This window comes from Schistocerca cancellata, chromosome 4 (assembly GCF_023864275.1).
Source record: "Schistocerca cancellata isolate TAMUIC-IGC-003103 chromosome 4, iqSchCanc2.1, whole genome shotgun sequence".
Taxonomy (NCBI): Eukaryota; Metazoa; Arthropoda; class Insecta; order Orthoptera; family Acrididae; genus Schistocerca; species Schistocerca cancellata.
The window spans coordinates 780128336-780148228 of record NC_064629.1 but is presented as its reverse complement, the minus strand read 5'-3'; the positions used below and the strand labels follow the sequence as shown (position 1 = coordinate 780148228).

The following is a 19893-nucleotide window of genomic DNA, read 5'->3' as shown; positions in this document are numbered from 1 at the left end:
GCAGAACTGAAAATTAATTTATATGCCAGTCTTATTACTCTCAAAGTGTCACAATGAGACTAGTAAAAAATTTTATGTCTCTGTGTATGTGTCGTGTGGGTGCCCAACTCCCACTACAAGGATACATTGTTCAGACAAATTTCTTTGCAACACATTGCAATTTAATGCTTAGTTTTGATTTTCAACAGTTCAGACTGACACCTTCACCTCTTCCCAAGACATCCAGTCAAAATTACCAAAAACTTCAATAGTTGGTATTCCTGTTTCCTTGCGGAAATGGAAAGAAGATCAGGATTTAATGTCCTGTCAATGGAAAGGTCATAGACGGAGAAAAAGCTCCAATTGGAAAAGAATAGGAAAAGAAATTGGTAGTACCATTTTCAAAGAAACGATCTCAGCATTTGCCTAATGCAATTCCTGGAAAACCCAAATCTAGAGAACGAAACTGCAGTCCTCCTAAAAACAAGTTTCATATCTTCCCATTGCACTATCTCTCTCAGTTCCTATTCAGACATGACCTACTCTAAAGAACTATTTAATATAGTTGCATTAATTCTGTGACAAAGAACATTGTTGCATATTTTAGCTCCTCCTGTGGGCATTTCCAAGAATTAAGTCTAACCTATCTAGATCACTATCATAATTCACAACTGTGAATAATGAATTGTGAGGGTGATCTAAATAGCTTACAGTTACTTTTTAAACTTCATTATAAACTACATGATTAGCATATTTTTATGACTCCAATTATGGATAGTACTCAAAGTCTTTGACAGTTATGTCAGCAGTCATTTTCTTGTCATTTTCTTTTCACTTGTAAGATCATTTAATTATTTCAATAGTGAACTCAAAATTCAAAAAGCAGATTACTGATTGACACATTCTAAAATATTACCGATGTACTCACCATACAGAGAGATACAAGGAAACGCTTGAAGTGTCCTGAGGTGTCGTCTTTTAAATCATGTTCCAGGGTTCTTCCATACACTGAAAGAGTATAGAATTACATGTATATAAAAACTAATACACTGGACATTATAATAAATATAAGAACAATCAACATGTACACAATGTTACATATGTACCGAAATGCACACAAAAATAAATTCAAAGTTCAACACTTGCAAGAATGACAGACTTAACTGCTGTGTTATCTTGTTAAAAATGAATTGTCTGACATGGAAGCCCTCTGTCAGCAACTGACAGTTAATCATTAGATCTGCAAGGGATCACAGTTTCACATGAGGCTCAGAAGCCCAACACATTACTTCATGGTCACACACATCTTCATTATTTTAATGATGTCCTGTATTATTCTGAAGGCCTTAACCCTCCAAAGAGCCAGAAACAACAAAAGGTTATTTATTGAACCTGAGAAATCTCTCACTGTGATGACATGCAGATATGAGATACATTTTGAACGTCACAAAATTACAAAATGTAAGGATTACATTAAACATTTAATAAAATACTAATTATTCACACACGCCATGGCTATGAGAAAAACAGTGGTTATGTTAATATGAAAAATAGATACTGCATAGAGTACTTTTTCACATATCATTATGTATAAAGTGCACACTGTTTGCATCTGGTACTCTAAGCCTTTTACAGAAAAGAACGAGCATTTCTGCAACAAGAAACACAGTACTCAGTTCATCAAATGTGTAGTACAAGCTACATAGACTATTTATTACCTTTCACCTGTAAATAACCTATTTAAGTGTGTCATCTATCCATACATCCAAGAAACTTCATCACTATAAAACAATAACTGACTATGTGACCATTTCTAATGGTGACATGCAATAAGCATAAAGTCATGGTGATGAAACTATACTTAGTAACAGTCTTGTTTAACTAACTCATAAGTTTTATGACTGTTGTCCCATTGCGTTGGTGTCAGCTTCAAAGATAATTGGTCCACACAATATGAAAACTAGTGTCATGTGAGCTGACAGATACATTTGACATTAAGGTGCCTATTATGCAATACTTCCCTAATGCGCTATACCTCTACTTTGCTGAACTCTGGTGGAGTTTTTTTTTTTTTTTTAAAAAAAGAAGTCTAGCACGTTCAAGGACGACATAGTGCTGAGTACATCATTGTTGAGCTAGACAGTGTGTAGAGGCCATTATAAAATTTATAATGTAGGAAGTTTTTGTGGCATTGGTGCTAAGTAAATATTTGTGTTCAGAGTTAAGTGGATATTACTGTACTATTATTGTTGTTTTTGTGATGGAATTACCTATAATTATTGACAATTATGTTTGTTTCAAAGTAACATTGTTAGCAGAGCAAGACTTGTTTGTGCAACATGGCACGATTTCAAATATGCGATAGTGTCGCATATTAAGGTACCTATCGCGTATTGGGGAACTACTCCTCCCAGAATTTCTTATACATAGCTTATACAATAACACAATAAAAAAGACAACACTTTTTACATTTATTATAGTAAAATAATAAAATTTGCATTTACTTTTATTTTATTTAAGTACCATGAATGGTGAGTCTTTGAATGGTCCTGCAAGTGGAAACTAGGCAAGTTTTCTGGACCTTCTTACTTTGGCAGCATTTCATTCATAAGATAATCAATATTCCTCCATATTCAAAGAACTAGATTCATCGTATTTATAAAAAATAATATATCAAATAAAATTAGAACAGTTTAAGTGTTATGGCGACTATTCCTAATTACTGCACATACTATGTGTAGGTGGCATTGGCACCTAGAAGGAAACCTGAGATAAAGAAGCCATGGTTTGTGCCATTACATGTGTGACGAACAGCAAGATCGAGCACTTAAAAGCCTTAAAACTTTTTGCTGACCAAAACACAGGCTGGAAAGGCACTTTAAGAATAAAATTCTTACATCTGAGGAGTTAATGGAGGTTCATTTTGGTAGGCCTGTTTTGTCACCTCAACTGAAGATGATCTTATGAAATACTGCCTTGCAATGGAAGAATGATTTCATCCTGTTAAATGTAAGGACATACGAAGTAAGGCCTTATGGCCTTCCAGTTACCTATAATGAATAGGCCAAGGAGTCCCTTCAGTTTAGAAGAGCTTCAGCAGGAAAGAAATGGCTCCAAGTTTTCCTTTAAGAGACATTCCAGTCTGCCAATGAGAACTACTCAGGGTCTCACAGCAGCAATACTGAAAGCTTTTACTCCACAAAATGTGGTGAGATGTTTTTGATATTTGTGAATCTACACTACCTGAAGTCAACCATAATGCACACTGAGCCTTCAATGTTGCTGAAACTGAGGTGACATCTGTTCAGCAAGGTTATTACTATGAAAGGGAAGAGACAAGTTGCTGCCTTGACATCAGCAGAAAGGAGAAATCTCATCACAGTTGTGGCTTGTATGGAAGCAGCTGGCCATTATTTTCTGCCACTAATCATCTTCCCAAGGAAGAATATGAAACAGAACTTGACTGATGGTGCACCTGAAGGATCAATAACAGCACGACATCCAAGTGGCTGAATGCAGGCTCATACTTTACTTAGTAGTTTGATCATTTTGTGAACACTGCAAAGCAATCATCAGATGACCCTATCATCCTGATTCTTGATGGACATTATTCCCACACTGAACACTAATGTATCAGGCAAAGCACATAAAACAGTGTTCATACTGTATGTTTGCCAGTTCACTCGACACACAAAATGCAGCCACTTTATCTGGAATTTATGGGGCCCTTGAAAACTTACTATGCCTGAGAGGGAGAAACATGGTTGGCAAGTAACCCAGGTGACGTTGTCACCCCATTACAGCCAGGTTATTTGGGGCAGCTTGCAACTGAGCAGTAATAATGGAAGCATCTGTGAATGCCTTCAGGAAAACAGCTCTCGTCCTGTACGACACAAACACCTGTAGGGTGTATGATTTATCAGTTCACCACCATGCTGACACTCCTCCAGAAGGTGATGCCAGGAAAGTGAAACTAGTCACAGTACAAGAATCTTAACAGAAAAAAAAAAAAAAAAAAACAGCAGCCGAAGTTAAGAATAAAGTAGCCAAAAAGTTATTCAAAATGTAAAGTAGAAGAATCGTCTAGCAACTCTGCATCTGATGTCCATCTTTATGAGTGTGACGATTCAGACAGCAAAACACACACACACACACACACACACACACACACACACACACACACACACACACACACAGAGTGTTCACAATTAAAGTTCCAGTTTCAAAATGCTGTAGAAAGAGAACCACTGTGCAGATTGGTATCAAATTTCAATAGCATATTATTGACAGAGGTTGAAACATCATGGAACAAAACAAAATTTAATGAAAATTTTACCAATGGATAGTGCTCTAAGCATAATAATATGCACACCAACACAAGTCTGGCACACAACTATTCCCCAGATTGCATCCAAGACTCCCAGCAGGACTGTCTCCGAAGGATCACCCACTGCTGGTGAAGCTCTTTTACAAGAACAGTGACTGATCACACCAATATTCAAGAAAGGAAATAGGAGAAACCCACTGAATTACAGACCCATATCACTGATCTCAGTTTTCAGTAGGATTTTGGAGCATATACTGTATTCGAACATTATGAATCACTTTGAAGAATAACACAGGTTCAGAAAATATCATTCTTGTGCAACACAGCTAGCTCCCATGAAGTAATGAGTGCTGTTGACAAGGGATCTCAGATTGATTCCATATTTCCAGAAGGCTTTTGATACTGTTCCTCACAAGCGACTATTAAGCAAATTGCATGCATATGGAGTATCATCTCAGTTGTGTGACTGGATTCATGATTTCTTCTCAGAGGGGTCACAGTTCGTAGTGATAGACGGTAAATCATCGAGTAGAACAGAAGTGATATCTGGCATTCCGCAAGGTAGTGTCACAGGCCCTCTGCTGTTCCTGATTTATATAAATGATCTAGGTGATAATCTGAGCAGCCCCCTTACATTGTTTTCAGGCGACACTGTAATTTACTTTCTAGTAAAATCATCAGACAATCAATTCCAATTACAAAATGATCTTGAGAGAATTTCTGTATGGCGCGAGAAGTGGCAATTAGCACTTAACAAAGGGAAGTGCGAGGTCATCCATATGGGTACTAGAGGAAGTCTGATAAATTTTGGGTCGATAAATCGCACAAAACTAAGAGCTGTCAATTTGACTAAATACCCAGGAATTACAATTACGAGCAACTTAAATTGGAAAGACCACATAGATAATATTCTGGGGAAAGTGAAACAAAGACTGCACTTTGTTGGCAGAACACTTAGAAGATGCGACAAACCCACTAAAGAGACAGCCTACATTACCCTCGTCCATCCTTTGCTGGAATATTGCTGTGCAGTATGGGATCCTTACCAGGTAGGATTGATGGAGGACATCAAAAAAGTGCAAAGGAGGGCAGCTCATTTCGTGTTATCGTGCAATAGGGGTGAGAGTGTCACTGATATGATATGCGAGTTGGGGTGACACTCACGAAAACAAAGGCGGTTTTCTTTGCGGCAAGAGCTATTTACGAAATTTCAATTGCCAACTATCTCTTCTGAATGCGAAAATATTTTGTTGACACCCAACTAGTTAGGGAGAAATGATCATCATAATAAAATAAGAGAAATCAGAGCTCGAACAGAAAGATTTAGGTTTTCCTTTTTCCCACACATCATTCGAGAGTGGAGTGGTAGAGAAGTAGTATGATAATCGTTCGATGAACACACTGCCAGGCGCTTAAGTGTGAATTGCAGAGTAACCATGTAGATGTAGATGTAGAAGGAATGTAGCTGTATTGAAGGCACACAGTGTGTAAGACATTGTGAATATGACCCTCAAGGCCCTCTGATCCACTGTGGACATGTTGTTTACCGATTTCACCTTGTGGCAGAAAACGATGAATACCATGTTGAACACTTCTTGCGTCAGTCTCACAACAATCAGAAAGCAATCTCATTTTGCTTTTGATGTGGTTTTTGGCCTCAGGACAATTAAAAATTTATTTTCCATATCCAATGTGGTACGACATTGCCATGGTGGATGGGCTTACCTAACTAACAGTGCCACAACTGTTGACTGCCAAACTTGTGCAGTCAAGCACACTGAACAGTCTGGATGGCGTATTGAGCAATTTAAACCACAGCCGGCATATTGTGATTCCTGCTATGCCCACTACATGGTGCCAGATGGACGAACATTGTGCACCTGTCAACAACTCAATGCTTCAGCTTTTCGGCTAGTGGTCTCCTTTAATCCAAAGTATTTACATTCTACAAGAATGTTCCTACAACAAGTTAATAAATGAAATTTTTTTAGAAGGCAGAACATATCAAATATTTTGTACACTTACTTTCAGGTGTAACATAATGAGCTGCTATAATCAACCATGATATTCTTCTCCTCCCCCCCTCCCCCCCTCTGAATAACAAACCATGCAACAGCTATCTTAATTGCAGACGATACCACATTAATATGCTGCAATCCAAGCTATTCACAGCTCGAAGTGGAATCCAATACTGCAGCAGGCTTAATTCTGCAGTATTTTAATGAAAACAAACTAAAATTTAACACACATAAATCTGTCTATATTGAATTTGATCTTGGGAGGCAAAAAACTCATGAAAACCAAATCTTAATGGGTGACGAATACATTAAAAAACAATACTCTATCAAATTTCTTGGCCTGACACTTGATGCGGAGTTAAACTGGTCTGATCAGGTGAATGATATTTGCAAAAAGCTAAGTACTACCATTTATGTCCTAAGAAAACTGACACCTTTTTGTAACATCATCACTGAGGCAAATATATTTTGCACTATTTGAATCCCATCTAAGCTATGGGATAGAGGTATGGGGATCCAGCAGTAAAGGCAATATGAAAAGTGTACTTATCTTACAAAAGAAGGCACTTAGAATTATGGGAAAGAAATGTGCCAGGGAGTCCTGCAGAAATTTGTTTAAAGAATTTAAAATACTAACTGTTCATAACCTGTATGTGCTGAAGATAATCATTATGGCAGTAAACAGTAACAAAACACTTAATAAAGAAGTACACGATCACAACACTAGAAGTAGAGAGACCCCACATCATCTCTCATAGAACAACACTATGAGAAAAGCCCTCACTATGCAGGCATAAAACTACTGAATTGCTTCCATCCTAATATCTCCAAATTGCCCATTACAAAACTAAAAACGAAATTAAAATTATGGCTCTTAAACAATCCTGTATATTCAATAGATGAGTTTCTTGATTTAGTAAACTCGTATCATGGAAGACCATCTATCTAAAAATATATGTAATCTCAGATCTTAGACTGTGCCACAAACTGTAAATACTTGAATGTCAGATATAAATACTATGTCACAAACTGTAAATTCCTTAATCTAAGTATGGCAATAACAATTTTTTATGTATAGTCCATATATGTAACTCTGTTCTCTGAACTAAATTTAGAAAAAGTTGTGTAGATAAAAGTGCCAGCCAATAATATGTAACCCTAGTAAGTAAGGCTCTGACTTATCCAGAAGATTGGAACAAAAAAACTTTTTTTTGTAATCAGTTGATGTTGGATCAAAATAAATAAATAAATAAATAAATAGATTCAAGACCAAGTCACTCATTTACCAACAGTTTAAAGCAAAAATGTGCAACAACAACAGTAGACAATTGACGTGTGTTGTTTGGACCGATGATTATTATCCAGTATTGCTATATTTAATTGAATAATTACACTTACTTTTCTCATAGACTGAACAAATTGCACGTATTCCATAGTTGCTTAGTGTGCACATTATCTCAATAATAGCTTCCTCATCTGTCCCCAGGCCTCTGACTGCATCATTCAATTCTTTAGCATAAAACTGTGGCAGAGGTGTCATCAGTCCAATAATGACACTCTCAAAATTCCCACTCAGTTCACTTTTTAAATTTGATATTAAATCCTGTGGAAGAGCATTACAAGTATTAACAAAAAATTAAAAAATTACTAGTTATGTAATACTAAACAAGGATTTATACATACCACAAATGAAGAAAAAATTACTATATTGTCTCATCTGTAAACAAGGACATAAAGATTATGCTGGGTGGTTACAATTAAGGTGCAGCTAATTACACAGCTCCAGAGTTGGCTGCAATTACTGTATGGCAGCAAAGCCTGGTAGATAAGCTAATGCATTAATGTGGAAGCGATTTATGTTGGAAAAAAAATTAGTTCTGTTCTTCGCCACCAGGTGCAAATTTGGCGCTATGAATGCAAGAAAGATGTACAGAAATGTTTCTATCTGTAATGGATTACGAACCAGACATGGTCAGAAAAGGTCAAACAAAAGAAAAAAAGGCATAATTGTGATTTTATTATTAACCACTACGGCTTCTCAAATGACAGAGTGGATGTTGTACCATCATAGAAACAGTGTACAGCACCAGATTTGAACCTGGCAGCCAAAATTGGAACTAATATTTTCCCAGCAGAAACAGTTTTCACATTAACGAATTAGCATATCTACCAAGCTTCACTTCCATATGATAATTACAGCCCACACTGGCAATCCGTCAATAGCTTTAACTTCATATTGGCACCCAGTATTTGTAACAACCGAGTGTTGTGAAACGTTAAGAAGCACTACATTTTACCACATAACTAAAAGTACAGAATCAAAGACAGATGCTAAGCAAGATGCAAAGAGATTGGATGTGTGTCAACCAGAGTGGACTGCAACAATTGTCTAATTACTAGACATGTTTAAACTGATTGGCAATGATGGACTTCAATCCGCATCTAGATTGGCATGGCCAATTTCATCTGTACACGAGTGAGTCATCTCTTAAAGCTATTCAGATAATATCCACATATCGTGAAACAACTATTTAACTAGTAACACTCTGCTATACCACATTTGTTATTTGCAAGTCAATATTCAATTACTTACAATATGTCTTCACTTACCAAGTAACACAGAGTCTCTCTCTCTCTCTCTCTCTCTCTCTCTCTCTCTCTCTCTCTCTCTCTCCCCTTTATCACCTCCATCCAACACAAACCCCACCCTAACCAAGTTCACCTGCCAAACTGCACTCCAGACACTGTGCATGTGTATACTAGGTGCATTCAAGTTCTAAGGCCTCCGATTTTTTTTCTCCGGAATGGAAAGAGAGAGAAATATGCGCATTGTTTTAAAATGAGGCCACGTTCATTGTCAATACGTCCCAGAGATGGCAGCACCGTACGGCAGATGGAATTTTACCGCCAGCAGCAAGAATGAGAACTGTTTTAAATACTTAAAATGGCGACGTTTTCCTTACTTTAACAGTGTGCAATCATTCGTTTTCTGAATTTGCGTGAAACCAATTGAAATTCATCGACAGTTGAAGGAGACATGTGGTGATGGAGTTATGGATGTGTCGAAAGTGCGTTCGTGGGTGCGACAGTTTAGTGAAGGCAGAACATCGTATGACAACAAACCGAAACAACCTCGGGCTCGCACAAGCCGGTTTGACGACATGATCGAGAAAGCGGAGAGAATTGTTTTGGGGGATCGCCGAATGACTGTTGAACAGATCACCTCCATAGTTGGCATTTCTGTGGGTTCTGTGCACACAATCCTGTACGACGACCTCAAAATGCGAAAAGTGTCATCCAGGTGGGTGCCATGAATGCTGACGGACGATCACATGGCTGCCCGTGTGGCATGTTGCTAAGCAATGTTGATGCTCAACGACAGCATGAATGGGACTTTCTTTTCGTCGGTTGTGACAATGGATGAGACGTGGATGCCATTTTTCAATCCAGAAACAAAGCGCCAGTCAGCTCAATGGAAGCACACAGATTCACTGCCACCAAAAAAATTTCGGGTAACCGCCAGTGCTGAAAAAATGATGGTGTCCATGTTCTGGGACAGCGAGGGCGTAATCCTTACCCATTGCGTTCCAAAGGGCACTACGGTAACAGGTGCATCCTACGAAAATGTTTTGAAGAACAAATTCCTTCCTGCACTGCAACAAAAACGTCCGGGAAGGGCTGCGCGTGTGCTGTTTCACCAAGACAACACACCCGCACATCGAGCTAACGTTACGCAACAGTTTCTTCGTGATAACAACTTTGAAGTGATTCCTCATGCTCCCTACTCACCTGACCTGGCTCCTAGTGACTTTTGGCTTTTTCCAACAATGAAAGACACTCTCCGTGGTCGCACATTCACCAGCCGTGCTGCTATTGCCTCAGCGATTTTCCAGTGGTCGAAACAGACTCCTAAAGAAGCCTTCGCCGCTGCCTTGGAATCATGGCGACAGCGTTGTGAAAAATGTGTACGTCTGCAGGGCGATTACATCGAGAAGTAACGCCAGTTTCATCGATTTTGGGTGAGTAATTAATTAGAAAAAAAATCGGAGGCCTTAGAACTTGAATGCACCTCGTATTTGTACTCCAGCTCAAGATAGGATTGTTCTGGAAACTAGTCAATTTTCTGTCCTTTTTTGTGTGCACCTGTAGATGACACAATGATTTTGCTTTTTGATGAGTGGTCTTCTTTACACATACAATGCTACAGCTATTTCTTGGGCCAAACACGCTAAATTAACATTAAACAGGCGGGAAGGGATAGGGTTCAGTAAGAGCTCAAGAGAAGCCCAGACCCAGTTCCTGACAAGAATATCTCAAACTTAACATTCAGAATTGCATGGGAGAGGGGGTGGGGGGATGGGACAGAAGGAAGTATACCTGTATCAGAATTACAAACATCTAGCTGTTTGAGGAGCTGTTACCATAGCAACAGCCAGCAAATTTGCTTCTTTGCACTTCTTTGCACTTCATGTGCAGCATTGTCAAATCACTCTGTTACAGCAGGTAGCACTTACTAGCCAGTTGCAGAAAACACTTGCAGCTGGTAACCTAACAGTTGTGACCTACTTTTGTTGGGCACACACTGTGGTGCAAAGTAAACTTGCTACAACAGCAATGTCTGAAGCTTGTAGCTGAAGTGTGCAGGATAGTGTGGCTGCTAAATGTAATGTTCAGTGACCTGTTCACTTTTCGCATGGTCAGGCATGTGTGCTTGGTGCGGGAATATTTCAAGAAGAAGAGAGAAAATAGTGTGACTCTACTCCATCTAATGAGTGCAGTCTAAAGAACTGTAGATGCATTTAAACACACTATGAAAGTTTGCAAGGAAAAAATATTGTGCAGAACAATAAGGGACTGGTTCATCTTGGTTACAGGCACCAAGTAAAAAGAGTGAGATAGGACAATGAGTAACAGACTTTGATGAAAATAGAAGATGCTGTTTCTCACCACATGTGCATATTATGAGAGAAAAGAACATCTGACCATTTAAAAAAACTGTGTTACTCTTCACAGACGAAATTATTCAGAGGCAGTGAAAACTTTGGTATTAAGAGTGAGCCCTCAGTTTCAGGAACAGAACACCTAACAGACACAAAATTGTAATGAAAAGAAGAGATACCATTGTATGGCATTATCTATTTTTAAGGGACATTGTTAATGTACCATCTGAAGACAAATGTGACTTGATGAAACATAGATAAAAACCAGTCATTCCATCACAAAGACTGGTAAATTGGAGTGAGTATAGAAAGTAGTACCTAAAATATAATTATACCCTTAGGCAGTTGCAGTGTCTCTCCCATGGACCGTAGCACATAACAGTGCCAAGGAAGGAAGTGACTTGACTACCGTATTTACTCGAATCTAAGCCACACTTTTTTTTCTCGGTTTTTGTAATCAAAAAAAAACGCTTGTGGCTTAGAATCGAGTGCAAAGTAAGCGGAAGTTCTGAAAAATGTTGGTAGGTGCCGCCAAAACTAACTTCTGCCGTCGAATATATGTAGCGCTACACAGGCATGCTTTGCAGGCACTAAGATAAATACTGGCACCGAAACCTCTGTGTCAGAAAATAAATTAAAAGAAAAGGTAGAAGAATGTAAACATTATGCCATGTAGTCTTTCATGTTTGCTGCTATCTCATTTACATCCTTTTTGCCTAATAAACAACGAAACTAGAGTGAGACAACAGCAAACGCGGAAGAATATACATATCATGTCCTGTTTATATTCGTATTATTCTTATGCTGAATAGTGATACAGTCAGAAATGAAGCACGGCAACTGACTAGATTTTTAAATCTAAGATGACTAATTTCTGTGCAGAATGTAATGTACTAAAGAGAGGTCTGCAAAGATTTTCAAACGGAGAAAAATTTTTGCTAAACTCTCGTTCAGAACATCATCTATTATACGCAGTCTATTATTGTTCTTGTTGATCATTATCAAAGAAAGCAGCAGTGTAAGTAACAACAAATAGCAGTCTCTTGCCATTGTTTCGCTTATGAGACAATTTCTCTCTTCTTTTTTATTGTAAGCTGCGGTAGCACACACAAAAGCAAGCCATGCCGCAAACACTTCTTATCAGAATGTGACAAACAATGCATGACACATTAAAATAATGCAGTTTCAACTTAGAGTGATGTAAACACCTATAACAAAGAGAACGGCACTTATCAGATCAAAGCAAAATAAGCAATCTGATTCAAACCAGAAGAAGCACGTGAAAAAGGAAGGGTACCCGTACAAATAAGGATGGAGCGCCTGACACATAACAATGGCTACTTGGTAAAGCTTAAGACTCGAACCAAACTACTGTAGCTGTATCTTCATCCATTCGACCTAAACTGTGTTTCATGTTAGAATGGACCAACTTTTTTTCAGTTTGGAGGTGCGGTCCCCTTGAATTTCGAGTCTCAAATTTCAGGTGCGGCTTAGATTTGGGAAATTTTTTTTCCTTGATTTTGAGTCATTTTTCAGGTACGGTTTAGATTCAAGTAAATAAGGTAAGTGGTTTTGACACTTTGCTGTAATTCGTCTCCTCCATTGTTTGTAGACATGGTTCGGGTTTCACATCTTGAGTGAGTAATGTCTACCACACTTTAACACTAAATCTCATCTCACGTTAACGTACGCCCCTCTGCAGAAGTATGCTATACTACATGCACACTAAAGTTGGTTGGTTGGTACCTTAACAGTTTATATTATTTTAATGTATTTAGTTACTATAATTACATCAAGGATTCATATAAATTTTAGCGTTCATTTCATATCAAATACACCAATAAACATGAATCATTCGGATTACTGTAAAACACAGTGCATATCTTGTTGCTTTCCACGAGCTATACAAATAACAGAAAAGCAGTGTAATTTTATGCACAGGAATGTTCCTTAAGTGAAATGATATTATGATCCTGTAAAGCAAACTCAATATTGCATGTTAACAGAGGGTGGATGAAGACAGTCAGTATGGAACTACACTGCTGTCGCAGCCTGAGCCATACTCCATGCGCACACTCCAGTGAACTGATATCATTGCCCCTTCCACTCTTAACAGTGCTTCCTTATTAATCACTTTGTTAATTCTGATTCAGGTGTAGTTAAGAAAGCAGTTAAACAGGGGCAGATGTGAGAAAGTCACAGGATAGGGATACGTGTACATTAGCCCTACAAACACAGACAGTGTACAGAAAGGTATGAAGCTTGTGACAGCACATAGATAAGAGCAGGACAGGTGTCACAGTAAGTGGCAGAGGTACATGGGAAATAGAATACTGAAGACTGGGACTGGGAGACTCATGAAACAGACATTTAAGGAACGACAGGTTTTTCTTAGTATATGCAAAAAATACTGTCTTGCACAGTGGAGTGGGGAAGCAAAGAGGTGCACAGGCAGACAGGATTCTGAAACAACCATTAAGTTGGTTTTCTTTCCAGAGAAGCGTGTACTGCAACTGAGTGGTCAAGTCTGCACCTGGATATGCAATTCAAAACTCACAGACAACTGACCAATAATGATACCAATTACAATTATTGAAAGCAGTGCACTGGTTGCAACCAGGTTCCTATATTAGGACAGTGGGTAGTATCAGCTCTTAGCTTACAGGAAACAAAATGTGATTTGACTACAGCAAACTTAATGCATACAGTTTCCAAGATAAAAGTCTCGTTAAAGCCAAACTATCATCATGGGATGATCAATTAACCAGTGAAACTCAACATTTTAAATTCTATTTTTCTTTTATCTATTTAGGTCCATGCTTGGAAATATCACATTCAGGATCTTGTTCATAAACCAAGTGTGGCTATCATTACTATAAGAATAATTTTCACTGTTGCTGAAATGTGAAAACTTATTTACTCTGATTCTCTTCACTCTTTAATCTTCTATGGTATCATATTTGTGACAATTCTGCATTTACAAAGAATATTCCTTGCCTACAAAAGGGCAGTTGAAATTACCTTCTGTGTCAGTTTTTTCATGCCCTACCAATCAGGCATCACATAATTGGAGCTTTGCCATATATGTACATGTAGTCCTACATGTAAATTGTGTTCGAGTATGGACTCATTCAAAATGAACTATAACAGTCTCTCAGTGAAGGCTATAAAGAAATTATTATTTGCAATTGGATAACAGTTCCTTAACCATTGTACAAAAAAATATGCACTCCTTTGCATGTCCATTTTCAACAGGATTCCCACAGAACTGGAAAGTGTAAGTAAAACTATAGATTTTCATATCTAAGTTGAAAGGTTTGACTTTGGAACACTGTTTACTCTGCATATGAGTTCCTCGCAGTATTTTAAAGAGGCTGCTGAAATGTGTTGTTATAAACCATCTCTATTTTTTAAAATTCTTTTTAATGCCATTCTGTAAATTACAATAGCAATTTAATGTCCTGGTGAGAGGACTGGAATAATGTGCTAGGTGAACATATTGAAAAGGCCTTACTGTGGGTTTTTACCAAATATGATCATGTACCAAGGGATTGGAAGGAGTGAGACAGAACACTGGTAGGGCAGGTAGATCGTGGAATACCATTATGGGGCCACTGGAAGGATTTAGTCGAGGACACTTCATCACCCACCCTGATGAAAGGTACTCTAAGCCAACAAGACAGGATGTGATTGAGTTGTTCCAGCTCACAATAATAGTTTGCAATGAGGTGAATGCCCCTTGTAAGTGGTTAGCAAGTGTAGATAGAATATTAAGATCATGGGTGATAAGCCATGGGAAATTTAGGTTAAGAGAGTATGTCTTCTAAGATCTTCAGGATTTCAGAAGAGTGTTTGTTCCTTAGATATAGCTTCCACAGACAGGTAAAATGTGAAACACTTTTATGCAAGGGTACCTGACAAAATGGAAGTACTGTTGGCTGGCTTAATACAATCAGAGTGTCTCATTGCACTATCACAGATGGCTGGTCGAATGGTGCTAAGATTCAAGTAATGGGGACAGGGTCTCCTGACCCCGGGTCCATGTAATAAATATACTATACATGAATCTGAGCTAGACAATGGGTTTAAGATTGTGGATGTTTAAAAAGGATTCCTCAAGATGGCTCATGAACACATTAGCAAATTAAGGAGCCATGCTAGTATCTATAGTACTGCCCAATATGTTCTAAGCAGGAGGAGTTGTGGATAATGTTATGAACAGACATAAGAGGGCAAGGAGAAAATTTTTTGGCATTGTTTAGATATAGGGTTGATTTCAGTGACATTTTGCTTTTTGTTATGTTGGTATCTTTGCACACGTGTACTGCATAATATTCGTACAGTGTGTGTACTGTCTTCAAATGGATAAACTGGTATTTATTGTGTCATAAAATGTCTGTTTTGGATGGTTTATCACCCATGAAAATGCATCTAAACTCAATGAAGGTTCATACAGAGTCTAGTATTTGATTATCAAAAGCTAAGAAAAAGGTTGTGAAGTACAAAAACCACCATACTTCTCTATAAGATTACCAACGTGAAGGTCATCCCAGAATTGCCACCACATGTGAAAATATCATGACTGACGATTACAGACATATGAAATAGCTAATTCATTATCATTGAAGAAGAAAGTGTTGTACATCAGCAATGACAGAGTGAGCAGAAGCAGGTGCCCTGTAATAATAAAAATACAAAATGGTGAAGGTGATTTATTTTATCAGGAAGATTATGGTCAGAGTTTCATGGGATGTAGAATTAATTATTCTTAATGATTACCTAGTAGCGAATACAGTAAAAATAGTCAAAAATTACATTATCTTCAGGAAAACACACCTAGCCATGAAGATGCTTTTCCAATGGGGAGAACTGATGGATTTTAAGTACAAAATGTTGGGAGGATCCACCTCCAGACTTCCATTTGTTCAGAAGACAAATCTACTCACTGTAAAAATGTTGTTCTGACTGTATTAAAAAAATTGGGGGTAATGTTTAAAAACAAGAGCACTTTTGATCTAAAATGCGAAGTTGTTCGCTTTCAGCCTGAGAAAATTTCTCCTTGCTACCATGTTTTTTCGGAATGGTGTGGTGTATCTGAGTGAGCAGCATCTCAAAAATGGCAGTATTTGATAACAGCAAGGCTGTGCATATCACTGATGCAGTTTACTGAAAATAAATATCAATTTTTGTCCAAAGATTATTAAGTGCTTTGAAGCACTTAAATTAACATCAATATACGGTAGTTATACATTTATATACTACACTGTACACAAGTGCACACACGAAAACCTGTAGTAATTTGAAATGGCATGATTTTCGAAGCTCTCACCAAATTTGCTTACCTTCCCATACATTGTTTTAAAAGTGTCCGCTATTTCAATTCGCTGTACTATGCTCCGTCTAGTTACTATATCAATTATGGCCTGCTCATCGGTGCCAAATCCCTTCATTGCTTTCCTTAATATTTCTGCATCGGCCTTTGGATCAAATGGTTCAGCAGGATACACTGTTGGTGTACACTGAAACAACATAACTGCTTTTTTACATTGCAGATAACTTAGCAATTGTGCTCTGCATTATGTATAGCAATTCAATATTTTACACTAATTAAATTAACTAATTACTGCCACTATATGACAATTAAAATTTATAGCAACTGCACAAAAATCAGTTAAATATTAAAGTAGTAAGACTGCTCGTTGAAGACCCTACCACATTTCATTTAACTTAAACGTTATTACAGTATTGTTTCTTATATACATTAACCCAGAAACTCAATTTTTCAGTAAATACACAACATACATACAAACATACCCACTATAACTTGCTTAGACTCTCAGATAGGTTAACAAATCTCATGTTGGTAATCAGGCAGTAACCCACAATACCATCATTTATGTTGCTTTTCTTAGTACAAACCTGATGTCAACATGTGCAAACACATAATGTTTCATTCAAATGAACAAATCTTATTTTAGTGTAAATATACAGGGCTTCTACAAATTCAAGGTAACCTACAAACAATAACTGTTCAGGAGTCAAAGCAGCTACAGCAAATATTGAAGATATTACTGTTAAAGTAATTCTATTCTAACCTACAAAATGCAAACCAAACAGCACTGCAATCCACTTAAACGTCCCTCAACAATGTGAGGGATCAAACTAACCCAATATCGACAAAACCACGCCTATATCAGTGGTAGGTGCTGTGAATGACTTACAGCTTTGAGTAGCTTGCCATCAACTCTGACCGCAGATGTAGATGCGGCGGGACCCTTGTCAGAGGCAAGTGACTTTTTATTGTTTGCAAATAGTGAAAGAAAACTTACGCAGGGTCAACATGGCACCACATTGTATGACATGTTCTACCAGTTTCCATTCATAGGCAATTTCTTTTTTAAAAAATTAAATGAATCTGTGATTTTTGTTTCCGAGAAAGAATTCCTACATTTTTCTCAGCTGTGGTGAACCACTCATTTCCTGATCAATGAGGAAATTCAAGGAGAAATCCATGAAGACTGACCAACGCCGATTTTGATGATGGCAAGGAACACTTTTCTCAAGGAGTATCTGAAAGTGAAGATGAAAATAATGATACAAAATGACAGCAATGAAGCCGACTTCTTCGAAGTTCCTCCTGAAGATGATGTGATGTTGGATGATCATTTTAGTCGACAAGAATCTTCAGCCTTAGCATCAGAAGCTGATGAGCAAAGCAGAAACATCGAGTTGGGCAAATATGAAGAAACTATCTGGATTGATAGTGATCTTTTGCTGTCTGGAAACATCAGAGTCCCTTTCAGGATCATCGTTACAGACTTCTCTGTCGCCAAAGGAAATGTTCAGAACCTGGTAGAAGAGGTAAAATTGTTTTCCTTGTAGATCAAACAAGCAATAGTTGACATGACTGTTCAATTCACCAATGAACAAACAAATTGCAAAGAAGCCCAATACAGGCCCGACCAGTGGTCTATTGGACCTACAGATGTTATTCAAGTGAAAGCATTACTACACCTATTCTTTAGCAGCATTACAAGGAATTCAAATCTGAATGAGTCAGACATGTTTTCTCATATCTTTGGACCACCAATTTTATGGGCAGTAAAACTTTTTCAGCACAAGATTTAACTCAAAATCAGCCCAAGAAGAAAGGAAAAAAACTGATAGATTTCCAAGGATTTTGCTTCAAAATGTACACTCCAGCAGAACCTGACAAATTCAAGATGAAAATTTTATTGCTCCACAAGAACCTTCTTTTTTGAAGGTATTGCTTACATATGAAAAGCGACAAAAACTCACCAAGGATTGATATTACCTACCGAGAATGTTCAAGAGACAGAACCTCTCAATCTAACAAACCATCATGTCACATGTAACAACTGGTTTTCCATCTACAGAACTTTGTGAGGAGCTCTGTAAATGGCAGAATACCATGTTTGACACCACATGAAGAAACAAGTATGAAATTCCTCCACCTCTCAATGCAACTGAAGGTGGGCAATTTGGAGCTTCACGTTTCCTTTATCAGCCTGACAAGATGTTACTTTCATACCACAAGACAAAAAACAAAATGTGTAAGTCTACTATTTGCACTGCACAATACTGGAACTGTGAAGCCAGACATGCAAAAACCTGATGTTGAATTTTACAACTCCACACGAGGTGGGTTTTATGTTTTTGACAAGTTGTGTCCCATCTATTCAAGAGAAAGAGGTACCAGAAGATGTCAATGTGCTAATTCTACAGAGTACTGGACACTGCTGGAATAAACACCTTTGTATTGCATCAGCTGAATAACAACATGTTGTGACAAGTAGAGTCGATCAGCCTTTCTGACATTATTGGCATTCTCATTGGCGAAGTCCTTCATGAAGCTGAGGGTGACCAACTAAGGGCTACCCAGAAATCTATAAACTGAAATAATAGCAGTTATGGGGATTCCAGAGCCTGCCAATTTGATCCCCCCTCCCCTCACACCAGTGCCAACCAGGAACCAGAAAGAGGTGGTATCAGTAAATGAATGACAGAAACACACAATATTTGCAAGACCTGTGTCTTGTCCATTTGTAGGCAACATGAGAAAACTAAATGGTTGTGCTTTCAGTGCGAGTCAGAATAAATGACAGAAGACTGAAGAAAGTATTACCTATCTTAGCCTAATTGTACATAGGCGTTTACTTATTGTTTGAGTGTTTATTTTGTAACAGTATGACTTTACCTATATCTCTCCATATTTAAAAATACTGTACTTCATTATTTTACGAAACTATGAAAACAAAACACTGTACCAAAAATGAGATGGGTCAAAAAGGCCAGAGGTCATACAACATTTCATGGCATTTCAAGTTGTTGAGTGAAGGTTAAGCAATCTGCACATAGCAGACTAATGACTGTTTCAAAGTAGGACAGTAGTATGTGGTGTGAGCAAAAAAACAAAATGATATAGTCAACTTACAAGGGAATTTTCCCAAGTGTAAATAAATTATCTTTATGGAACTTGGCGGCTGTAGAGAGCGGTCAAAATAATACAATACATATTTTTTCAATTTTGCTCAGTTTCACTTTTAAGGGGTCAAACACACTCCAAAAGGTAATTTGACACATTAGATTTAGAGGAAATTTCTTCGAA

General features: G+C 37.8%; 1 protein-coding gene across 3 annotated transcripts in view; it reads right to left on the bottom strand.

The window, feature by feature from the left end:
• The window catches only part of LOC126184636 (annexin B9-like), a 106539-nt gene that overhangs the window by 65519 nt on the left and 21127 nt on the right, over positions 1 to 19893 (bottom strand). For all 3 annotated transcript variants that reach the window (XM_049927111.1, XM_049927110.1, XM_049927109.1), the window contains exons 3-5: positions 16607 to 16783; positions 7723 to 7927; positions 908 to 987 (exon numbers count right to left, since the gene is read on the bottom strand). In XM_049927111.1, the coding sequence (XP_049783068.1) occupies positions 908 to 987; positions 7723 to 7927; positions 16607 to 16783 (462 nt within the window). The remainder of the gene's footprint in view (positions 1 to 907; positions 988 to 7722; positions 7928 to 16606; positions 16784 to 19893) is intronic.